This window comes from Acomys russatus, chromosome 24 (assembly GCF_903995435.1).
Source record: "Acomys russatus chromosome 24, mAcoRus1.1, whole genome shotgun sequence".
Lineage (NCBI taxonomy): Eukaryota > Metazoa > Chordata > Mammalia > Rodentia > Muridae > Acomys > Acomys russatus.
This window is the reverse complement of record NC_067160.1, coordinates 1,762,347-1,787,900: the sequence shown is the minus strand read 5'-3', so window position 1 is coordinate 1,787,900 and position 25,554 is coordinate 1,762,347. Positions and strand designations below refer to the sequence as shown.

Below are 25,554 nucleotides of genomic sequence, written 5' to 3'. Positions count from 1 at the left end.
AATAACTCTACACTTATTTTTATTGCTCAGACATTTGTAGCTGTGAGAATAAGGATAAATAGCTGTAAGTAATATGATTACACGACCCTTTTAAAAATTTGGTTTTATTTTCTTCATTTTGCTTTTGAGATTGTAATAAAATTATATCATTTCCATTCATTTTCTTTCCTCCAAGCCCTCCCATATACACTTGTTTTGCCATTTTAAATGCAGTAAGTATGTTAGGAAAATTACAGTTCTTTTATTTTCTTTCAGATATGCACAGACATGGCATATTGTCTGTGCAGTGGGGTTGACAGCAAAATCACAGCAAAGTGGGAAGCATATTGCAGATAAACAGGACACGCCTTTGTGAGAATAGAGGCGGGATGTTAGGCTTGGTGGGTCACCCCTGGAATTCCAGCCATGCAGTGGAAGTGCAGGAGGGTCCCGAGTTCTGATTTAGACACAGGAAATATCTACATAAGAAAAGAATGATACAAGACAGAAAAACATGATTCACAAATAAAGATGAAAGACAGATCACATTTTTATGAATATATGAAATCATACTTCCTTGGGAGAAGATATGATATTTTGGGGCATCAATTAAGGTCGACCCAGACCTCACACATTAGGTCATTGCTTTACCACTGAGCATCAACCCCAGCTGACTTGTGACTTTTCACTGTAACTTAGTGAATTCAGCAGTGTGAACGGAGTGCTGTGTACCAGTGCTCACATCATCATTTATGGAGTTATTGTAAATGATTTCTAAGTGAGATTTGAATATAAATTTATACTCCATTGAGGTAGCTCTGTGACTATTAGCCGGTAATTTATTTGTATCTTGCATTTGCTCTCTGCTTACCCTATAGGCATTTAAAAAAAAATAATGCAAAGATATAACACAGGCCTTATAGAGCACAGAAATGATTAAAAACATGTTTGGTACATTGAAATATTTGCTGTCTTTTACTGATAATTACTTTCTACTCATAATTGCTAGCACTTCTGAGGCACTTTATTTGCACTACATTTTAATTATTTTTAATTTTTAATTTGTTCACTTCACATCCTGCTTACAGCTCCCTCCCTTGTCCCCTCCTGGTCCCACCTTCCCCTGTCATGACCCCTTCCCCCTCACACAGTCCTCTGAAAGAGGGAGCCCCTCCTTCCCTATCTGACCCCAGCCTGTCAAGTCTCATCTGGACTGTCTGAATCCTCTTCCTCTGTAGCCTGGCCCCACCAGAGGGACGTGATCAACAAGTGGGCACCAGAATCCGTGTCAGAAATAGCCGCTACACCCCATAATACGGGACTCCCAAGGAGACCGTGCTTCCTATTGGCTACATCTGAGCGGGGGATATAGATCCTAACTATGCATGGTCCTTGGCTGCTTCAGTCTCGGCAGCACCCCATTGCCCCCTCCCCCCACTACCCAGATTTGATGGCTCCACTGGTCTCCTTGTAGAGCTCCTGTTCTCTCCAGGCCCCTCTATCCCCCAACTCTTCCATAAGACTCCTTGTGCTTCACCCCAAAGTTTGGCTGTGAGTCTCAGCATCTGCTTTGATCCCCGCTGGGTGGAGTCTTTCAGAGGACCTCTATGGTAGGCTCCCATGCTGTTCCTTCTCTTCAGCAGCTTCCAGTGTCTGTTCTATTTCCCCTTCTGAATGAGAATCAAGCATCCTCCCTAGGGTCCTCCTTGTTATTTAGATTCTTTTGGTTTGTCTATTGTCCTGTGGTTATCCTGTATCATGTGGCTAATACCTGCTTATAAGTGAATATACAACATGCATGTCTTTCTGAGTCTGGGTTATCTCACTCAGGATGATCTTTCCTAGTTCCATGCATATGGCTGCAGATTTCTAGATTTGCTTATTTTTAATAGCTGAGTAGTATTTCATTGTGTAAATGTATCACAATTTCTTTATCCATTATTTAATGTTTTTTAAAATTATATAGTTTTATTGTACAAAACATGAAGGCACAAAGGTTAGTTTACTTGCTGTGGGTGTTGATTTCTTGACTTTCAGCTTGGCAAAGAAGTTCCTGTGCTGATAGACCTAGGTACTGTTCTTCACAGGGCAGTGTGCTGGGAGTTTCTGTGCGGTGCTGTTATTTTCATGTTGTGGAGGTGGTACGAACAGGGAACACAGATTTTTCTCTTATGGGAAGGTGTGGTGGTTCATTGCAATTAGTAGTCAAGTACTATTGATATGAGTTTAGCTGCTGTAGCCTGAACTGTAAGAGATAGAAATAGTGAACATGGTTGAGTGCTTTATCCTATCAACACTGTTTTGATTATGTAATCTTATTTGAATTCCTACAGCATTTTAAAAATATTTATTTATTCATTTATTTTATGTATTAGTGCTCTGTCTTCTGTCTTCATGAATATCAGAGAAGGCAATCAGATCCCAATACAGATGGCTGTGAGCCACCATGTGATTTCTGAGAATTGACCTCAGGACTTCCGGAAGAGCAGTCAAGTGCTCTTAACTGAGCCATTATCTCCAGTTTCCTGCCCCTCAGCATTTTTAACCTATCCAGATGCAAAGTCAAGTTTTAAAGAAGTAAAAATAGTTGCTTGAAGCCACATAAAACTTAGGGGAGGAGTGGAGAGATGTGGTGAACCTTGGAGTGGGTTGGGGGAGCTAAAGCAACACAGGAAACAGTAAAGCAGAGTAGTAGACAGATAAAGCAACAGAGAGAGAGAGAAGTTGTGGTCAAAGACATAAAAGAAGAGATGGATGAATACTCAGCTCTGTGTCATAGTTCATAGACTTTGGTAACTTGTAAGAATGATAAAAGTAGGTGCAATATATACTGAGATAAATAAGTGAGTAATTTAAGTAACATGTGCTGTATTTCTTCAGTTGTATGTACTGGACATAAGTATTTATAATTTTCTTTATCATTAACAATAGAGACAAGTATATCACAACAAATAGTAAAAGACAAGTTCAGTTAAAGTCAACAGATAATATATCTGATTAAGATCCTTAGGAGGCAGCACTCAGGATTCAGACATAAGGGTTTTAAGTTGATATCAGTTCCAGGGTATACTTTTAACTATTTTCTTAATATTTCAGTATTCTGTAAGAAGTACCAAAAATCTGTAAGTGTGTACTTGTGCTATCATTGTTAAATTTGTTAATATTTGTATCATCTCTACTCTACATTCACCTACATTAATTCAATGGTCTAACAAATCTTATATTGCAGCAATATGGTCAGAAATGCAAAAAGAGTTCAAGGTAAAAATGACACAGAAGTGACAGAATTTATCCTCTTGGGCCTCTCAGACAATCCAGACCTGCAAGGTGTCCTCTTTGCATTGTTTCTGATCATCTACATACTGACGCTGGTGGGTAACTTGGGCATGATGGCCCTGATTAAGATTGACCGCTGTCTTCACACACCTATGTACTTCTTTCTCAGCAGCCTTTCCTTTGTGGATGCCTCTTACTCTTCTTCTGTCACCCTTAAGATGCTGGTGAACCTCATGGCTGAGGATAAGGGCATTTCTTTCATTGGGTGTGCTGCCCAGTTCTTCTTCTTTGGCTCCTTCTTGGGAACTGAATGCTTCCTGCTAGCCATGATGGCATATGACCGCTATGCAGCCATCTGGAGTCCCTTGCGGTACCCAATTCTCATGTCTGGGAGAATTTGCTTCATGTTGGTGACTACCTCATTCCTAGCAGGGTTTGGCAATGCAGCCATCCACACAGGGATGACTTTCAGATTGTCCTTTTGTGGATCCAATAAGATCAACCATTTCTACTGCGACACACCACCCCTGCTCAAACTCTCCTGTTCTGACACTCGCATTAATGGCATTGTGATCATGGCTTTCTCCAGTTTCAATGTCATCAGCTGTGTTCTGATTATTCTCATTTCCTACCTGTGCATCCTCATCGCCATACTGAAGATGCCTTCTGCAGAAGGAAGACACAAAGCCTTCTCCACCTGTGCCTCTCACCTCATGGCTGTCACCATCTTCTTTGGAACAATTCTCTTCATGTACTTGAGACCTACTTCTAGCTACTCGATGGAACAGGACAAGGTTGTCTCTGTGTTTTACACAGTAGTGATTCCCATGCTTAATCCTCTCATCTACAGCTTAAAAAATAAAGACGTGAAAGAAGCAGTGAAGAAAATCTTCCAGAAACATGTTTCATAAGGCTATCCTCTCCATCCTTGTGTTATGCAGGATATCATATTCCTTCTCTTCCAACAATAATGACCAGTGATTTTAAAAACTATATCTTTAAAGCTTATCTCTAAGGGCCTGATTGCTCATTATGCATGTTATTTTTAAAAAAAAAAGGCCTGCTTTATAAACCTGTCTTGAATTTCATATCTGTTGATGGCATTAACTCAATAAGTAAGGATAATTCTGGCCTAGAATGTAGACCAAAAGGGCTACACCTCATGGGATCCTTAGCTGTGATTAGAAACCGTCTCCTTATGTTAAGTTTATGACATCTACTATACAATTATCTCTTCTTCTCAAAGCAGAGGACTACTGGGGTGAAGGAGGCCTGAATTCATGGTGGATAGAAGAAGATAGGTGATATGAAACAGAGAGGGCCACTGGAATGGAAAGGTTAAGCAAGAATGAGGAAGAAGAGGGAGAAGAGTTACCTAGAGCAAACGGTGTAAGAAAACGTGATAAGATGCACATACATGAACTCGATAACAGTGGAGAAGAGATCGCAAACCTGCAAAGTGATAGGAGAGGTCTACGGGAAGGAGAGGGCATAGAGAAATGTAGTTGTGTTATAATCTCACAAATACAAGTAAGAAATGAGAGAGAAGCCAACTTTAGCCACTTTGAAAAAATAGTGATATGAAAACATACTACATCGTAAACTATTTAAAAATCTCTAGGTTACAAGAGGTGGAGGGGGCGGTTTTGAAGTGATGGGTGATACTGCTCCTGAAAGCCATGACTTATTAAACAAAAGTTCCTGTGCCAAGTATGAAGTGTGCCTTGTGAGGTGTTGGCTAATGAGGACCGGAGAAATATAGAATATTGGGTCTGGTGAGATAGCTCAGCTGCTAAAGGTACTTCCTTTGTAGCCTGATTGTGATCTCCTTAACTCCCATGACTAAAAGAAAAAACTCCCTCTGGTTGAACTCTGTTTACCTACAAATTTCTTGGGACATGCCTAAGCCTGCACACACACACACACACACACACACACACACACACTGAAAGACCTCTGAAGGGAGACCTTCACTCAAGCCTCGGGATGGCACGCACCCAAAAACACACAAATGACCGTCTTGCTGTAAACACATGAGGCAGTTTATTGGTGGAGCTCCGGGTCGACATGTATCTCACATAGGTGACAGAGGGGTCTACCCAGAAGCCCAGGGGCTTGGGGTTTATATGAAAAAAGGTCATGGGGAGTGGGAAGTTTTGGCGCGGCCACACAGGATTGGTTGTTTCGAACATCAGCAAATTGTGTAAGCAGATCTGGGGTAAGGTCAGACTTAATTACACGGGAACAGTCCTTGGTTCCTGTTTTTCTCAGAACCTGTGGGTAGATGTTTACCTGAGCTAACTACACATCTGGTTAAACTCAAACCTGGAACATTGTGTGTGGGCCTTAAGAGGGGATTAAGCAAACACCATAAGATCGGATGAGGGGTCTTGGCTCATTACTCACTTGACCATGTCCGGTACCTGTTTCTCTCAGGAACTCGTCCTTGTGTACCCTCCCTATCTTTTATGGCCAGCCGGTCCCTGGAACACTCAATAGGCCTTTGTCTCCTAGCTCCGCATTCTTTGTGACTTATCATCTGGGACCTTGGGCTAGCATACCTGCCGACCTGCACTTATGAGTTAGAGAGCTCTGCTGTTCTGGTTGCTTTAATGCTAATTAAAAATTCTCTCTCAACACACACACACACACACACACACACACACAGAGAGAGACAGAGAGACAGAGACAGAGACAGAGACACAGAGAGTGACAGAGACAGAGACAGAGACACAGAGAGAGACAGCAACAGAGAGAGAGAGAGAGAGAGAGAGAGAGAGAGAGAGAGAGAGAGAGAGAGAGAGAGAGAGAGAGAGAGACTATAAATGCAAGTAATAACAAACTTTAAATTGACACCGTAGAATGGATTTTGAAAATGTAGAAGGAACTGTATCACATAAGTACATTTCAAATTCTGGGTTTTTGGCATTAAATATTGTTAGCCAATATTTACAGGAAATTTATTTTTTAAATATGTTTGTATTTATTTATTTAAGTATTTTTTGTGTCTGTTTTTTTTTTTTTTTTTTTTTTTTTTTTTTTTTTTTTTTTCTGAGACAAGGTTTCTCTGTGTAGCCTTGGATGTCCTGGAACTCACATTGGTCTCACAGAGATCAGTCTGCCTTTTTCTCCTGAGTTTTGGGTTTAAAGGCATATACCACCACTGCATGGCTTAAAATGTAGTTTTAATTAAAATAGAAGTACATTACTATACTACTTCCCTTTTCCTCTTACCTCTCCCAAAGTAGCCTTCCTTTTTCTGTATTTGTTAACTAAACATGTATCTCATTTTTGGTGTATAAGTTACTATTTAATGTACCTTAAAATTGTTTTGTATTTTAATATAATGATATTTTAATGCCTCTAAAATCTTGATGGCATATGAATTTCTTCATTTCTCTTATTAATTTCTCAGTATTTGCTTTCTGGTTGATTATAGGTTTCAGAAACCTATAGTTCTTCATAATGATTATTATTATTTAAGTGCCCACAATGTATCACCTTAGTCAATTATTTATCATATTCTGCACCTAGTGTGAGCTCTCAGAATATGACATAGAGATCACATTTCATAGGACTGGTTCTTGAGCTGTAATAGGTAACCATAGGATCATTCTATTACTTGGTGCTTTTAAAATAATACTCAACTGTTTTGGACGTTCTGTTTTTTGACCTACAATTGGTTTCATTCTTCTATCTTTCCAGTTCATTTTAGTATTGTTCAGTAGTTAATTTTTACCAGTTTATTATTGATTGATTCTTTATTTCCTGTTTAACTTATTGTTCACTCAAAGTTATGTAAACTTTTTCTGGACCCCCCCTACCCATGCCTTAATTTAATGTATCTAATTTAATCTCATTTAATAAGAATTGTGCCCAGAAAACAACTAGTCCACATTCATATAGGGCTTATTTGTATATATAATAAGTAAATCTTTTTCATATGCGAGTTGTATTTCAGCCTTTGTATTGAAAGGTTCTCAGTTTCTTTTTACTCCAAGGTACTAATACATTAAGATTGTAGTTTAAGATATAGGGTAAACAATATAGACATTTCTCATTCAATTTTCTGTAGATTAAATAATACATCTCCTAGATATTTCATTCTCTACCATTTAGTGAGTTGAATTGATTAAGTAATACTGAGAGACATTAATGGTAACATTGCACAAATAGCACCTACACCACACTTGCCATCTGATTTTGATAAATTTGTTTCAAACCCATGTCATATGTGGGATAGGAGTTCTTGAATGGTGCAAATGGTAAAAGTCTCCATCTAGAAAACATAAGCTGAGAATTGTTTTTACTCTGCAAAGGGAGAGTTATGCCTTAGGGAGGTTTAACATATGTGCCATCTAGATGTCACAAATGTGGCATCTCACAGTTATTATTTTTTTTTCTGGACCCCCCCCCCCATGATGCAGGCAACAGAAATGGAGATGCTAAGGGGCAAGCCGTTTAGCTAAAGACTCAGGCACATAACCTGTGACTAACAGAGACAGATCAATTGTATTCTGTATTCAGGCTTTGTTTCCATCTACGTGCTTCCTCTCCACTGTGCTACTCTATTGCTATTAGCTATGCAGCCCAAGTTCCTCACCACAGGAAGGTAAACAGAGGTGTCATCGCCCTGACATTCTGAGCACTCATTATTCCTAATCGAAGGAGTTCCATCCAGAACATAAAATAAAAAGGTAATTAATAGAGGTTATGAATCCGGAACCACAGGCTAATCTCCATAGGGTTTAGGTGTCTCAAGGGTAAAGCGATGAAATATGAAAGAGAATTGAGATTTTCTTAATTTCAGAGGGGAAAAGAACTGGATTACAATGTGGCAACATAGGAGATATGGTCCCTAGAGACAAAATAACATGAAATATATCCTATTTAACGTCAGTAAGAATAGTATTGTATGCCTGACGATTCTGATTGTTGATAATTTTTCACCATTCTCAGCAGGTATATTAGTGATATTGCAGTTTGAAAGGTACTATATCTTGATATGACAAGTAATAGACAGACTCTATCAGCAGTTGAGTGTAGAGAAAAGGGTTTTATGTTTTCCTATCATTGTCTCTTAAGTCTATCTGAACTATTATTCTTTATTATCAAAGAGCATGACTACCCTAAAAAGAAGGACTTATTATTTTTCCGTGATTTGTTCTTGTATTGGAATTTGGGCACGAAAGAGAAAGAAGCAAACATATCTAGTTGCATTCAAGAAATCACAAAAGGTAAAGAAATGATGTAAGGAATTGTCATCTTTTAGCTTCCTGATATGAAGAAAATTCACAATGTTATTAATTTCCACAGTCACTCAACGACACAGTCCCAAAATCAGTGAGTGATATAAACACTATACTCATTTTCATTACTAAAACATTTTAGATTATTAGCAGAGATAACACAGTAAGAACATTATGATTTAGAATATTTTGAAGACAGGTCTGTCTATGTAGCCATGGCTCTCCTGGAAGTCTCTGTGTAGATCAGGCTGGCCTCACACTTGCAGAGATATGCTTGTTTCTGCTTCTCAAGTGCTGGGATTAGAGGTGTGTGCCACTATGATCATCATAATTCAGAGCCTTTTCATTAGAGGAAACAGCTAAGGAAATCCTATAGCTATAGTCCAAAACTCTTGGAAATTTAAAACTAGAAACCATCATCTCTGGGTTAGCAATTTGACTGAAAAATTTCAACAACATGAAAAAGGAAACAGAAAAACTGATGTGTTGAGTACTAGAGGTGGCAGCTATTCCTACTATGAGATACAACTCAAATTGTGCTTTTTGGTAATAAGAGGTTATTAATTATTGGTAATTCTATGAAGTATTTCCAGCAACTGTAATTACATGATATTGTCAAAAACACGTTATCTTTTAAGGTGACTAATTATTTTCTGGAGAATTAAGGAAGCTTTAAAAATTAACTATGGCCATTCTTTGTACAAGTGTTCACAATGATTGTTGATATTTTAGCATGATCACAAATGTTAATTTAATAATAATTTGAGATTGAATGTAAAATCCATTATGCTAAGTAGGTTATTTGAAGTATTTTGGTGATGCAAAAATTCCATTCTTTCTCTGCAAAAAGGAGATAACACTTTAATACCATGTAACTTAAATAAAACAACTCAATGTACTCTTACCAAAGTCATTAAAATTTTATGCTTTAAGTATGTGGGGTTTCTCTACTGATAATTAATTTTTGTATGTTTAACACATCTTATAATTTAATTTGTTTTTTATTATATTTGTAGTCTTGGTTGGGTGAGAAGAAAACATAAAATTCCATTCTTTCTTTTCCTTGCTTCTGAAATTATTACTGAAGTTTACAGGGAGCTATCACTCCACGAAAGGACACAGGCTATTCATCCTATAAGTATAGTGCAATATGGTGTTGAAGAAGGGAAATTTTTGTTGCATCACAAAAACTATGTCATGCCATAGGATGCAACATTGATTACTAAGTGTCATCATATTTCCTTGACTTAAGCATATGAAAATATCATCATGCATAGTGTTTGGACAACAATTGGTAATTCTCCACCATTAATTTGTGGGAAGACACATGTAGGACTACAGGTGCAGTGATGCCGTCATCATGTTATACTCCTCAATGAAAACAGAAAGTCATATTAGCTCTTAAAATCATGGCTTAATGGAAACTAAATAGAATAGAGCATATCATGTTCAAATCTGGAATAGTCCATCTCCTGTGAGTGATGCAGAATTTATTGCTGTTTCATATATTAAGACATAGGTTTACACTTATTCTAGTATAATTCTTTTTACTATTTAATAATATGAGCATTTGACTATATATTGATTAATATTGCTGTCTGTATTTTCTTAGAATAAATAGACTCAACATCTATCCAAGTTTTACTCTTTACTTTTGTCACTATATCCTTCTCCATTGCCATTTGTCTGAGTAGATTGATATTTTTATGCTAATTTACAAAGTATCAAGTTGTTCTGTTAATCCAATGATGTTATGGAAAACTCCTTAGGCTATCTCTAGTGTTTTTGTGTTTTAATATTCAGTAATTTATTACTATTATTATTGTTATTATTATTATATTTGTTTTTGGCTGATAGTTAAAACACAAAACTGTATAATCTAATTAGCTAAATAGTGAGCATTTGATACATACATATTGTATAATATATAAATGATGTTCACATATCTATCATCTCAGTTTATTATTCATTAACTGGAATACATGAAAATATTTTATTTCATGTCATGGAAATGTTACATAATAGCTATAATCCTCAACTTATGGTAAGTTATAATATGTGATTCTCAGTTATAGGTTTATATTGCTCTGGAATTTAATAATAAAGTTAATAAAATTTCTAAATATTGAGCAGTCTAATTTTATAGCTGCTAATTCTTTAAAATTAGGGTGATACTGAAACTCTATTGGCTGTATCATAATATCCTTAATTTTTTTCCTTGGATTTCTAACATTTCCTTACCCCACAAACTCAATAATTAATTCAATGATAATTGCTATCTTTCTCACTGATGAACATTGATTACTGTTTTCCAACTATTGTTACTTTTAATTCTTCCACTCCTGTCAGGTCTCTGATAGGGTTGAAGACTAGATAGTTGTAAGCTTAGAAATAAGTTTAATTGTTTAGTAGTTATGAGGATATTTTAGGTCTTAAAAAAGATAATTTTTGGTTGGTAATGAAAATCATGATAGAAAGTGAGTAAGGTACGGAACTTTGAACAACCAGGATAAGGCAGATAGTAGAGGACTTTCTTCAAGGACATTAAACATGTAGACTGGATATGTGAAGGTAGTTTTCAAATGGTAGTAAACACTTTATTGATGGTAGAGAAAAAGTGTTGTGTGTAGACAAAAAGGGGGAAATGTAGCAGGGTATTTGATCCCTTTGTCAACCCTGAGATTTTGAACTGTAAAAATGTGATTCTTGTTTGGTATGGCTCTATCCTAATGCACACCTTTAATCCAAGAATTTTCTGTTTTTTGTAAACATATGGTTATGATGTGTCCACTCCTACCACACAAGTTTATTCCAAGATCTATCTGCACACAGGATTAAATAAAGTTGACCGAAGGTCAGGAGGCAGAGCAAGAAACCAGCTGACGAGGAGCAGTCAGAAAGGAAAGGAATTGAGTTGAAGGGCGTTTAAGGCAGTGTGGAGGAGAAGGAGCTTTTTGGCTTTTTTCCCCCCTCTTGGACATGAGCTGAGCAGAAAGCTTTTTTCTTTCTTGAACATTTGCTAAGTAGGAAGATCAGCTGGGTGCTTTCTTTTTCTCTCTGAACTAGCAGTTTTCACTCCCCCCTAAAAAATCAGTTTAATTATAATAACTAACAAACATGAATATCTAATGCCAAGCATTTTGAAATGAACAATCAAATGACATAAAAATTGGTCAAAGTTAATGGATAATAAAGAACTTGTTTCAAGGTCCATAGAAGTTGGTATGTAATATTTGTACACAATATCCTTGAATTAATATCATATGCATTAAAAATTATACTGATCTCAGTTTTAACTATTTGCTAGCATTTATATGTGACACGTTAATGTGGACAAATGTAATGCTCAAACTTCTTTTATATTGCAGCACAGATGGTCAGAATCATAAAAGAAATCAAAGATAAAAATTATACAGACATGACAGAATTTATCCTCTTGGGCCTCTCAGACAATCCAGACCTGCAAGGTGTCCTCTTTGCATTGTTTCTGATCATCTACATACTGACCCTGGTGGGTAACTTGGGCATGATGGCCCTGATTAAGATTGACCGCTGTCTTCACACACCTATGTACTTCTTTCTCAGCAGCCTTTCCTTTGTGGATGCTTCTTCTTCTTCTACAGTCACCCCTAAGATGCTGGTGAACCTCATGGCTGAGGATAAGGGCATTTCTTTCATTGGGTGTGCTGCCCAGTTCTTCTTCTTTGGCTCCTTCTTGGGAACTGAATGCTTCCTGCTAGCCATGATGGCATATGACCGCTATGCAGCCATCTGGAGTCCCTTGCGGTACCCAATTCTCATGTCTGGGAGAATTTGCTTCATGTTGGTGACTACCTCATTCCTAGCAGGGTTTGGCAATGCAGCCATCCACACAGGGATGACTTTCAGATTGTCCTTTTGTGGATCCAATAAGATCAACCATTTCTACTGTGACACACCACCCCTGCTCAAACTCTCCTGTTCTGATATCCATACCAATGGCATTGTGATTATGGTTTTTTCCAGTTTTACTGTTCTCATCTGTGTTCTGATTGTTCTTATTTCCTACCTGTGCATCCTCATCGCCATACTGAAGATGCCTTCTGCAGAAGGAAGACACAAAGCCTTCTCCACCTGTGCCTCTCACCTCATGGCTGTCACCATCTTCTTTGGAACAATTCTCTTCATGTACTTGAGACCTACTTCTAGTTACTCGATGGAACAGGACAAGGTTGTCTCTGTGTTTTACACAGTAGTGATTCCCATGCTTAATCCTCTCATCTACAGCTTAAAAAATAAAGACGTGAAAGAAGCAGTGAAGAAAATCTTCCAGAAACATGTTTCATAAGGCTATGCTCTTCATCCTTGTGTTATGCAGAATATCATAGATTTGTATGTTTGCCATCTGATTTCTTTTTAAAAAATTTTTTTTAACTTTAAAAATTTTTTCCCTATCTGAGTTTGTAGCTGGGTTATATGAATTAAAGTTGATGAATTGACATTAAAGATACTTCTTAATCTCCTCCACATTTTAAGGATGTCCATTGAACACATCTGATGAGTACATATTTTAGACAAATTCATTGTCTTGTAGAATAAGCTATCTTGGCAAGACAATCCATTTTTTTCAGTTATAGACAATGTCATACATGAAAATTGGCTGTGAATTTTGAGTTGCCAAAGCAGATGGAATATGATAAATAAATTTTTCAGCTGTTATGGGCACATTTGCATAGCTTGTCAGACATCTATTACACAATATCAACCATATTTTTCCCTCATTGCCTTCAAGAGTATAATATATAATGTAAAATGTCTTACCAGATATTATCACAGAATGTGAACCGTAGCAATAACATTTAAAGATATGGATCTTTTTGAATCATTCAAAACAAGTGGCAGAATTTAATGCATTTTAATGTTTTATCTCTATTCCTTTCAGAATTTCACGGAGTTGTTATTAAACCTTTGTAACATGATAAAGGTATTTTATTTTTTATTGGGGTAGGAGAAAATCAATGCTGAAACCATGTAACATCTATCTTCTGTGAGGCATACAACACGGAAGTAGATACTGGGAAGACTTAGAATTGAGTAAATGCCTCAATCGTGCTTCTTTTAAACATACCAACTGCCTCATGCCAGAAAGAAAAACATAACTATGATGTGTGATCCAAATGATACTGTTATGTATATGAAAATAAAATTAAAGAAGACCCGGGATAAGTTAACTCTTCCTGGAAACCTTTCACAGTTTTCCAATCTCCTTAACATTTAGTTTTATTAGTTAGGCAAGATTTCTTTCTTTACTCCAGTAAAGAATAAAGAGTTATATAATACGTACATTTTCAAATCATCATAGATGTAATATTATAGAAGAAAACTAATTATTTCCATTTTCCTAACTTTGACATGGTCCACAATAAAATTAGAATTATTTTTATTCTCCTATAATTTAAAAATCAACCAGTGCGACAGTGTCTTGATTTTGTTATACTTTTTATCCATCATACAATGTCTGTGGGGTTTGAACTTTTCTGGGTCACTGTGATCCAGCCACAGCCACTATGAACTCATGTCTGTAGCAATCCTGCTCCTTAGCAAATCTTATTTTGCTGCTGACTCTCAGTACCTCTGGCTCTTGCAATATTTCACCCCTTTTTTCCCCAGTGATCTCTGAGCCTTGTGATGTAGACATTCCGTTCAGAGTGTGGTGTCACAGTCTCACATGTTGACCAGTGAAAGTCTCTACTTAATCCCCATCTACTTAGAAAACGCTTCTCTGATGAGGATTGTGTAATGCACTGATCTATGAGTATAGGAAGAGAGTGTAGGGAGAAGTTTGTCAAAATGTTTATGTAGCAGAGAACATCCTAAGGGTAACTCTCAGGCCTATTCAGCCACAGCTTACTGACATAGGTAACAGTAGCAGTCTTGTTAAGTAGAACTTTAATCAAATCAGAAGGTGTTTGGTTTCTACCATAACTTTTTTGCTACTATTTATAAAATGAAAACACAATTCCCTGTGCTCTACATACTTATAATTTCTTTGTGCCATTTTGTTTAAATTTCTTGTCATAAACAGTATTATCTTTTTTTCAGAGAATATATATTAAGTTGAAAAATTATCTTTCTCCTTCTCATCACCTTAATATATAATATCTAAAGGATAATTTTATTTGATTGTGAAGAAGAAAAAATATTTTTACATCAAATTTGTATAGATAAAATTATTTAAGAAAAAATTAAATTGTGAAGTTCAGTGAAATTCAAGAATGGGAAATAAGTAAAAGATTAAATTTGTACCTTACTCTTTCAGTAATTTTTTTCCCTCAAAACTGTCACTTATTCTACCTAATCCTAAAATCACATGGAGTGTGAGTACAGAGTGAGTACAGAGAAAAATAAGGAATTCCTGGTGGAGTCCATTTTACTTTAGTATATGAAATATACAAAATATCACTTAATTATATTTTTTGTCTATATTGGTATTAATAAGAACAACACACACACACACACACACACACACACACACACACACACACACACAGACTGAGAAACAGAGGGAATTTAGGGATTTTGGCCTCATAGGTGAATATAATATCTCACAGCACCAAATTAAGATTATGCCCTTGAGAATAGAAGAACATTTAAATTGGATATTTAAAGCTATTTTTAGACACTTAGGGAACTATACTGAGAAAAAACATTATAAATCTTCCTCCTTTGTACGATGTGAAGTAGGCTAGTATTTGCAGGTAGGTTAAAATTCTGTATGGGATAACTAAAATACATTTGTATGTTTGTATATGAATTATTACCTATCATTATGAAAACATCTTGTCAATTGCCCTTGACTATTTCATTCTTATGAAAATACATCCTAAGGATGTATTTGTGTATGGTGTATGTGTGAAAAGCAAGTGAATGATAGATTTTATTTTTTATTTCTGGCTTTTAATTGTATTAGTTTATTCAGATTACAACTCAATTGTTATCCTATCCTCTAATTACTCCCTCCCTCCAGCTTTCACCCTTTTCCCTTCCCCTAAGTCTAAGACCAAGGGAGACCTTCTCCCCTACTATATGGTCATAGGCTATCAAGTCTCATCTTGGTAGCCTGCTTATTCTTTCTTTGAGTGCCATCAGGCCTCCTCACCAAGGAGAAGTGGTCAAATATGGGGTACCAGAGTTCATGGCAGAGTGAGTCCCTGCTCTCTACATAACTGTGGAGAATGTCCTGTCCATTGAGTAGATCAGTGTAGGGGTTTGATATTTACTACTTGTATTGTCCTTGGTTAGTGCAATAGTTTAAGGAGACGCCCCTGGTCCCCAATGCACCCATCATGATGTTCTTCTTGTAGGTTTCTAGAACCCTCTGGGTCCTTCTATTTCCCCATCTGCTATATTTGTCTTACCTAGAGTTCCAGTGGGATGTCCTCATATCTGTCCCAATCTCCTGGTAAGTGAAGACTTTCGTAGAACATGCCTTTTGGGCTAGTGCCCAATTATAAGTGAGTATGTACCATGTGAGTCTTTTTGTTTCTGGATTAACTCACTCAGTGTGATCATTTGCAGTTCCATCCATTTGTCCACAAATTTTGGGATTTCCTTGTTTTTAATACCTGAGTAGTATTCCATAGTGTAACTGTACCACAGTTTCTTTATCCATTCTTCAACTGAGAGACATTTAGGCCGTTGACAGGTTCTGGATATTATGAATAAAACTCCTATGAACATGGTTGAGCATATGTTCCTGTTGTGTGGTGGAGTGTTTTCTGGGTATATTTCAAGGAGTGGAATAGCTGCATCTTGAGGAAGCCCTATTCCTAGTTTTCTGAGAAAGCACCAGATAGATTTCCAAAGTGGTTGTGCAAGTTTGCACTCCCATCAACAACAAAGAAGTTTTCCTTTTTCTCCACATCCTCACCAGCATGTGGGAATGATAGATTTTAAAGTGAAGTAGTGAGGCAATTTTATCATGACATCACAAATACATAGAAGTCCTAGATGGTAGATGAAACTGGATTGACACCATACTTAAGAATCTGTGCTTCCCTAATAAAATGAGCTTATGAATTGGTTAGAGCATAAGAATATTTTACACACACACACACACACACACACACACACACACACACTCACACTCACACATAGTGGCACACATGCATACACATGCATACACTCACACACAAAAACTCAAATTCCACACCGTAGTGATGATTCTCATGTCAGATACTTGAGCACCTTTTTGACTGTTGAAATTCTCTCTCTCTCTCTCTCTCTCTCTCTCTCTCTCTCTCTCTCTCTCTCTCTCTCTCTCTCAGGAAGGATTTCATTTCCATGTGAAAACTTTGTTTTTTGTCATAGCTTATTTTCATTTGACAATATATTGCATAGCTTTTTAAAAATAAATTAGTATCAATTTCCTTTACTCATCAACATACACTCTGTGATAATAAATCATCACCGGTATAATCTTGTATTGTTGAAGAATGGCAGGAAATGGAGTTTCAGTGAACAAGAGTAAGTGTATTGATAAACATATAACAAAGAGAGAACAATTCTTTTTTTCCTGATATTATTGCTTTATTGTTGTTACTAGTGGTGGTGGTGGTGGTGGTTTGGAGTTTGGAAACATGTTTCATTTTATGTTGAAAAATTATCCCCAAACTGACCATACATTGCCAATTTTCTTTCTGAAACCACTCAGGTGTTGAGTGATTACTCGCTTAGACCTTGCTCACTTTTCTCCTGTCTTTCTGTGCACCCCCTGAAGTCAACTACTTCTACTGTGCTGAAAACACGAGCAACTGGCACCAAGATCCGTTGAGAATAATCCTTGACATTGAATGATTACTAAATATTTCAAAGACAAACTTCAGAGACTTTTTGTTCTCTTATTGACAACTGTGAGTTATAGGAAACATGCTGTATTGAATGTTCACATTTCATTCTGACCGTAAATGTATAGAATATGGTAGCATCAAAGATTGGAAACACATATTACTTCATTTTACATTTGCTTGAACAAAAGACTTGAACAATGATGAAATGAAATGCACTTAAAACCTTTTCATTAAGTTCAATTGTTTAAAAAATATGGACATTTATTCAACATGAGTATTGCTAAGAATATGCACGTGTAAATATGCATATGAAAGTATTTTTCTCTGATGGAACATACAGTTGTGATACAAAAGGACAATGAAAATTGGTGGGTTTTTTTCTGCTTGTCTGTTTGTGTGATTAAAAAGGAATCAAATGAAAATAAAACAGAGACAGATAAAAAATAAGTGTTGGCCACTACAGGTAGGAATTCGAAAGCATTTGAGGAGAAAAGAGGTTGTGCCTCAGATCAACAAATAAACATTAAAAAACCCAGAGATCTAGAAGGCACTGCTTATATTCCTTGTCACTTCAGCTTGCAAAGTGAAAGCATGTCTTCCCTAAATGATACTGCAGTGATGGATTTCATTCTTGTGGGGCTCACAGACAGCCCAGGGCTGGGGAAAATTCTCTTTGCGGTGTTTCTGGCCATTTACCTTATTACACTGGCAGGAAACCTATGCCTGATTGTGCTGATTCGGACCAATTCCCACCTGCAAACACCCATGTACTTTTTCCTTGGGCACCTGTCCTTTGTAGACATGTGCTATTCCTCCAATGTCACCCCAAACATGCTGCGTGGATTCATCTCAGACCAGAAGACCATCTCCTATGCTGGATGCTTCACCCAGTGTCTCCTCTTCATTGCTCTGGTGATCACTGAGTTTTACATCCTCGCTTCAATGGCTCTGGACCGCTACGTGGCCATTTGCAGCCCTCTGCACTACAGTACCAGGATGTCCAAGACTGTTTGCATCTCTCTAGTCACATTCCCTTATGTGTTTGGCTTCCTGAATGGGCTCTCTCAGACTCTGCTCACTTTCCACCTGTCCTTCTGTGGCTCCCATGAAATCAATCACTTCTACTGTGCAGACCCTCCTCTCATCATGCTGGCCTGCTCTGACACTCATGTCAAAAAAACGGCCATGTTTGTTGTAGCTGGCTTTACTCTCATAAGTTCCCTCTCTATCATTCTCTTGTCCTATCTGTATATTTTTGCAGCCATCTTGAGGATCCGTTCGTCTGAGGGAAGACAAAAAGCCTTTTCTACATGTGGTTCCCACCTGACAACAGTCACCATATTTTATGGAACCCTTTTTGGCATGTATTTAAAGCCTCCATCAGAGAAGTCGGTGGAGGAGTCCAAAGTAATAGCAGTTTTTTATACTTTTTTGAGCCCATTACTGAACCCCTTGATCTACAGCCTTAGGAACAAGGATGTCATCAATGCTATGAAGCAGTTGATCAAGGGAAATTTTTGTCAGAAATTTTTGGTTTAGATAGATGTTTGTTATTAGTAGGTGTCTCTGATAACATAGTTCCTTTGTAGGATAACATCATCCTTTCATTTCAGAATTACTGCTTGTGTAACAGCATATAACCACATTAGTCATTTGTGGCATTTTTTCTTGTGTTCCACACTTTGTATTTATACTCTTTAGTAAAAATATAATATTGAAATTAGAAAATGTTTAGATATTTTTCCAACTCCATGACCAGATTGCTTTTTTATTTTTATTTTATTTTATTTTTATTTTAAAAAAACATAGTCAGTTTACATCCCAATGGTTATCTCCTCACTTGTATCTTCTTGTTCCTCCTCCCTCTTTCACACTATTACCCTCCCCTAGAATTGTGACAGAGGGGGACCTCCTCCCCGACCATCCAGATCCCCTCCTTCCCCTTCCTCCGATTGCCACAAGGCCTCTCCACCAAAGGGAACTTGTCAGATAGGGGCACCAGAGTTCCTGTCAGAGGCAGTCCCTGCTCTCCCCACAACCATGAAGAATGGCTATCCCTTGGCTAGATCTGAATAGGAGGTCTAGGTTTACTGCGTTCATTGTCCTTAGTTGGTACAGCATATTGTGCAGGCCGCCCGCTCCCTGGTTCCTGATAGCTGATGGCTTTCTTGTGGGGTTCCTGGACCCTCTGGGTCCTTCTATCTCCCCATTCTTCCATACCACTCTTACCTGGAGTCCAATAGCGAATCCCAGCATCTGTCCTGATCCCCCATTGAGTGAAGACTCTCAGAGGGTATCTGTGTTGGCCTAAAATCTAATTATAAGTGAGTATATACCATGTGTGTCTTTCTGGGTCTGGGTTATCTCACTTAGGATGATCATTTCTAGTTCCATCCATTTGCTCGCAGATTTCAAGATCTCTTTATTGTTAATAGTTGAGTAGTATTCCATAGTGTAACTGCACCACAGTTTCTGTATCCATACTTTGACTGAGGGATCTATCTTGTTTGTGGATCAGAATTAACATAGTAAAAATGGCCATCTTACCAAAAGCAATTTAAAAATTCAATGCAATCCATATCAAACCTACACAATTTCTCAGACATGGAAAGATAATTTTCAACTTTGCAGGGAAAAACAAAAAGCCCAAAATAGATAATAAAAGATCCACTGGAGGAATCTCCATCCCTGATCTCAAGCTGTACTATAGAGCAACAGTAATTAAAACAGCATGGTAGTGGAACAGCAATGGGTTGTTTGATCAATGGAATTGAACTGAAGACCCAATATATACCCATACACCCATGGACACTTGATTTTTGACAATGAAGTCAAAGCCATACAGTGGAAAAATGATAGAATTTTCAACAAATTGTGCTTATCTAATTGGATGTCTACATGTAGAAAAATGCAAGTAGATCCATATTTATCACCATGCACAAAACTCAAGTCCAAGTGTATTAAAGACCTCAACATAAAACCAGAAACACTAAATCTGTTAGAGGAAGAGCCTTGAACTCATTGGCTCAGGAGACAACTTCCTGAACAGAGCACCAACAGGCCAGGCTCTAAGGTCAACAATTAATAAATGGGACCTCGTGAAACTGAAAAGCTTCTGTAAGGCAAAGGACACTGTCAGTAGATTTTTTTTTATATTCTTTATTTAGTATTCAAGATTTCATATAAAGATATTGTCGAAATTTACATGAAATGTTGTTTTGATTTTGTCTTAAAGATAACAAGGTAAACCGCTTTCCTATCAAGATATAGCATGTTTCTAAAATGGTGAATAATTTTATAGTATTTTTAATATTTTATTAATTTATTTATATTACATCTCAATGGTTATCCCATCCCTTGTATCCTACCATTCCTCCCTCTCTCCCATTTTCCCCTTACTCCTCTCCCCTATTACTGTGACTGAGGGAGACCTCCTACCCCCGTATATGCTCATAGGGTATCAAGTGTCTTCTTGGTAGCCTGCTATCCTTCCTCTGAGTGCCACCAGGTCTCCCCATCCAGGGGATATGGTCAAATATGGGGCACCAGAGTTCATGTGAAAGTCAGTCCCACTCTCCACTCAACTGTGAAGAATGTCCTGTCCATTGGCTAGATCTGGGTAGGGGTTTGAAGTTTACTGCACTTATTGTTCTTGGCTGGTGCCTTAGTTTGAGAAGGACCCCTGGGCCCAGATCTGCCCATCATAATGTTCTTCTTGTAGGTTTCTAGGACCCTCTGGATCCTTCTATTTTGCCATTAATTTTATAGTATTTTTAACAGTGGTGATTTTTCTACTAAAAAGAACACTACAAAATAACCTGATGTCTGATTTATCAATGAAAGGGAATAAAGCATAAAAAATCATTACTCAAAATAACTTTTAATTCTCATTTTTGTATTACTGTTTTACTTACACACAGTTAATGAAATAATGAATGAGACATTGTGTCTTTTTGTGGCACACAGTGTCTTTGGCACAGAAATTAATTGACCGCAAGGACTCCCTCAATCAGCAAATAGCACAAATTCAATCCTTTATTTTCTCATTCTCTCTCTGTTAACTGTTACCTCAATTTGGTAATCACCATTTCTTAAAACATCAGAACGCTGGATGCGGCGCTGAGAGTGACAGCCTCCTAAGGTAACACCATGCATCTATTGCTATGAGTAAAATTCTAAAGATTGTTATGATGTCTTAACATCTGAGATTACTTTTCTGAGGTTTCTTGTTAACGTGATAATTTTGTATATTATAAGTAAAATTATTTGACTGTTTCATATGATAAACTAATTTAAACTGTATTATCTTAATGTAAATACATACTCCTTAAAACAAGTAGGCAGTCAGGATGAATGTGAAGAAAAGATTATGAGTCTTTTGTCTAGCACTATGAGTGAAGCAGACATTACTTCTTATATTAACTTTGAATAAATTCTTGTTCAGATGTTTAGATAAAGCTTATAAGCAAATTGGAATGTTATACTATAAATATCATTTCTATACTTATACGTATAAGTAACTCATAATTTTATATTTATAAATTGTCATTTGACCTTAAAAACATAAAATTTGGACTAATTTAAAAATTGAAAGACAGACAGAAACAAATTTAGCTTACAGTTTTAACAAAAGATGTTATATTTTTTTTCATCTTCCTGAAAGCCGTTTTTTTTTCTTTTTTTTTCTTTTTTTATTAATTTATTCATATTACATCTCGATTGTTAGCCCTTCCCCTGTTTCCTCCCATTCTTCTCTCCCTCTCATTTCTCCCCTTCTGACCTCCCCTATGTCTGTGACTGAGGGAGACCTCCTCCCCCTATATATGCTCTCAGAATATCAAGTCTCTTCTTGGTAACTAGCTATCCTTCCTCTGAGTGCCACCAGGTCTCCCCATCCAGGGGACATGGGGCACCAGAGTTCGTGTGAGAGTCAGACCTCACTCTCCACTCAACGGTGGAGAGTGTCATGTTCCTCGGCTAGGTCTTGGTAGGGGTTCGAAGCTTACTGCCTATATTCTCCTTGGCTGGTGCCTTAGTTTGAGGAGGACCCCAGGATCCAGATCTGCCTGTCATAAAGTTCTTCTTGTAGGTTTTCAGGACCCTGTGGGTCCTACTAGTTCCTCTTTCTTCCATGCTACTCTTGCCTAAAGTCTCAATCGGATATCCTCTCCTCTGACCCACTTTCTTGGTAAATAAAGATTTTCATGGTACGTATCCCTTGGACTAGTGTTTTGATATAAGTGAGTATATACCATTTGTCTCTTTTTGCTTCTGGGTGAACTCACTCATTATGATAATTTCTAGATCAATCCATTTGTCCACAAATTTCGGGAATTCCTCGTTTTTAATAGCTGAGTAGTAGTCCATCGTGTAAATATACCACAGTTTCTTAGTCCATTCTTCTACTGAGGGACACTTAGGCTGTTTCCATGTTCTGGCTATTATGTATAGAGCAGCTATGAACATGGTTGAGCATATGTCCCTGTTATGTAGTAGGGCATTTTCTGGGTATATTCCAAGGAGTGGGATGGCTGGGTCTTGAGGAAGCCCACTGAGATTCCATCTTACACCCATCAGAATGGCTAAGACCAAAAACTCAAATGACACCACATGTTGGCAAAGATGTAGAGAGAGAAGAACACTCCTTCATTGCTGGTGGGAATGCAAGCTAGTACAACCACTTTGGAAAGCTATCTGGTGCTTTCTCCTGCAAGCCGTTTAACTGCAACAGCCATGTACAAATCTCTTTTCATTAGAGATACATTCTTGGATTGAGAAATTCTGAATTAAATATTTTTGTATATTATGAAAAATATTTCCTTTTGTTTATTGTGTGATTGTGTAAACAGTAGAAAATTACATGTTTGCCATGGCTAGTAGGCTGAGGTTGGAAGACAGGCCACAGAGAGGTTGATTATGTCCTTTTCACTTTTGTGTCCCAATGACTGGTTTCAGACAACACCTAACCTCCTAACCATTCTCATTGTCTCTGTTTTGGTTTTAGAGCTTTTGATTATCACAGTTTGATATACACTGTGTCTACATACACGATAAATAGAAGTGCTGAGGAAGGTGCAATGGTAAGGAATGCCTACTTTCTCTCTCAAAAAATAATTTGGTTGAATTGTTAACTTGTATTCACAAGTTAACATGTCTATACATATCAGGAAGTGGTTTATTAAAGTATATTCTATCAATATTCAATTGTATTACACAAACTTTTATAAAGCTAATACTAATAGTTTTAAGCAATTTGTAATTGTTATGACCTAACTAAATATAAAATAATAAATGACTATTTTTATTAAAATAATTTGTAAATTGAAACTGGTTATTATTACACAAAAATTATAGCTAATAATAGTGTTAGTACAAAAATGTTACAAATGCCTTTTATAAAAAAGGAAACTAGTGGATCAGATGTATATACATCTAAGCCAGTCTTAGAAAGACACATATCAGAATATCACATTTTTCTCAAATTCAGAGTCTGAATTTAGCACGCACACACACACACACAATTACAGTAGATGGGGAATTATTTTAGGGTGGTAGAAGAGCGGCACAAATGGGGAGTAGAGAAGAGAAAAGCAATTAGAGGGAAATATTAAGAAAGAACCGTAATATACAAGATTCAAATTTCATAATAAAATTTACTATTTACATGTTACTTTAATTAGAACATAACAATAATTTCGATGAAATGAAATTAATAAAATAAACTGAACCACGGTTAAAGTAACCTAAAATATTATATTTTTTGATGAATGTTTGAAATAAGCGGGTTTAAATTCAAGCTATCTACACATAACATTTTAAATAAAATACAGTGGCAAAATATCTGAAATTAGAGATGTACAAAGTATGTATATTAGAAAATAATCAGCTTCTACAGAAAGAATCTCTTCTGCATGTGCACGGTTGTGAACCGCTTCTTGTGGCGATGTAAAATTCTGAAAATATCTCTTATACCCTAAAAGAATGGTACTTTTGCTGAACCTCACAATCAGAGTTAACTTTGAGGCCACTTAACACCTAAGACTGCCATCTTATTATGTACTCAGCCTGTTACTTTAACCCACCTTCAGGGAATGACATAAAAATTAACCTTACATGCCTTGGATATCCCATTTAATTAATTTCTACAATGGAAGCTAATGCATAGCTGTAATCTCAAATTATGTACACATCCACCTGACCAAGAAAAGTGTGTTTGTATCATTTGCTTAAAGCAGAAAACACAGAGCTTGAAAGCAGTTTTCTAAAATCCAACATGAAGGTTGAAAGCAATACTCATGGATATGAATTGATATTGATGAACAGGGTTTCTAGCGCTGTTAGTTGTCTGGGTCAGTGGGAATCAATTGAAGCCAGTGACATAATTTCTTGTAAACTTCTGTTTAAATGTCTATAAAGGATTCTTTTTCCTCCCCCATGTGATGCTTTCTATGATGTTCGATAAAAATAGAGTGAAGCCCTTTTGTTAAAACAGATGTTCAGAAACACATTTACACAGCAACAGTTACACAAGCCAGACTTCAGACAGGAACTGATTCAGCTCATACAATAGACGGGATGGAAGACACAGAGATCAAACAGTTGTGAACTCAAATCTGGACTCACTCTGGGTTAAATTTCATAATAATATCTGATTTTATATCCTATTAAAATTAATGCAAAAGCAATTATTTTGATGAGATAAATTTAATGAAATAAACTTAAGACTTGAGACTGCTGTCCTACTGTGTACTCAGTCTATTTCTTTAACCTGTCTTTAATAGAAACAACACAATCAACTTTACTTGCCTTGGATTTCCCATACAATCAATTTACAACATATTATTTTATTTCTTTATTTAATGTGATACTGATGTATAATTGGAGACTCTGTTTATTGCTAATGTTTTTTTTCTTTCTTTTTTTTATTAATTTATTCTTTTTTTTTATTAATTTATTCTTGTTACATCTCAATGTTTATCCCATCCCTTGTATCCTCCCATTCCTCCCTCCCATTTTCCCATTATTCCCCTCCCCTATGACTGTTCCTGAGGGGGATTACCTCCCCTTATATATTCTCATAGGGTATCAAGTCTCTTCTTGGCTACCTGCTGTCCTTCCTCTGAGTGCCACCAGGTCTCCCCCTCCAGGGGACATGGTCAAATGTGAGGCACCAGAGTACGTGAGAAAGTCGTATCACACTCTCCACTCAACTGTGGAGAATA

At 36.9% G+C, this 25,554-nt stretch overlaps 3 protein-coding genes across 3 annotated transcripts; all 3 read left to right on the top strand.

Annotated features, from left to right (window-relative positions):
• Window positions 1-3,212: 3,212 nt before the first annotated feature.
• Window positions 3,213-4,166, top strand: LOC127207622 (olfactory receptor 1020). The gene has a single exon (XM_051167052.1). It carries the CDS (start codon window positions 3,213-3,215, stop codon window positions 4,164-4,166), a length of 954 nt encoding a protein of 317 aa, XP_051023009.1.
• A 7,711-nt stretch (window positions 4,167-11,877) lies between these two features.
• On the top strand, window positions 11,878-12,831 carry LOC127207620 (olfactory receptor 1020-like). Its single transcript, XM_051167051.1, has one exon. The coding sequence runs from the start codon at window positions 11,878-11,880 to the stop codon at window positions 12,829-12,831; it is 954 nt and encodes a 317-aa protein (XP_051023008.1).
• A 5,092-nt stretch (window positions 12,832-17,923) lies between these two features.
• On the top strand, window positions 17,924-18,871 carry LOC127207278 (olfactory receptor 5M10-like). Its single transcript, XM_051166656.1, has one exon. It carries the CDS (start codon window positions 17,924-17,926, stop codon window positions 18,869-18,871), a length of 948 nt encoding a protein of 315 aa, XP_051022613.1.
• Window positions 18,872-25,554: the final 6,683 nt, after the last annotated feature.

Excerpts from the sequence above, each read along its gene's own strand:
- LOC127207278 (XM_051166656.1), top strand. The coding sequence starts at position 17,924 with ATGTCTTCCCTAAATGATACTGCAGTGATGGATTTCATTCTTGTGGGG.
- LOC127207622 (XM_051167052.1), top strand. The coding sequence starts at position 3,213 with ATGGTCAGAAATGCAAAAAGAGTTCAAGGTAAAAATGACACAGAAGTG.
- LOC127207620 (XM_051167051.1), top strand. The coding sequence starts at position 11,878 with ATGGTCAGAATCATAAAAGAAATCAAAGATAAAAATTATACAGACATG.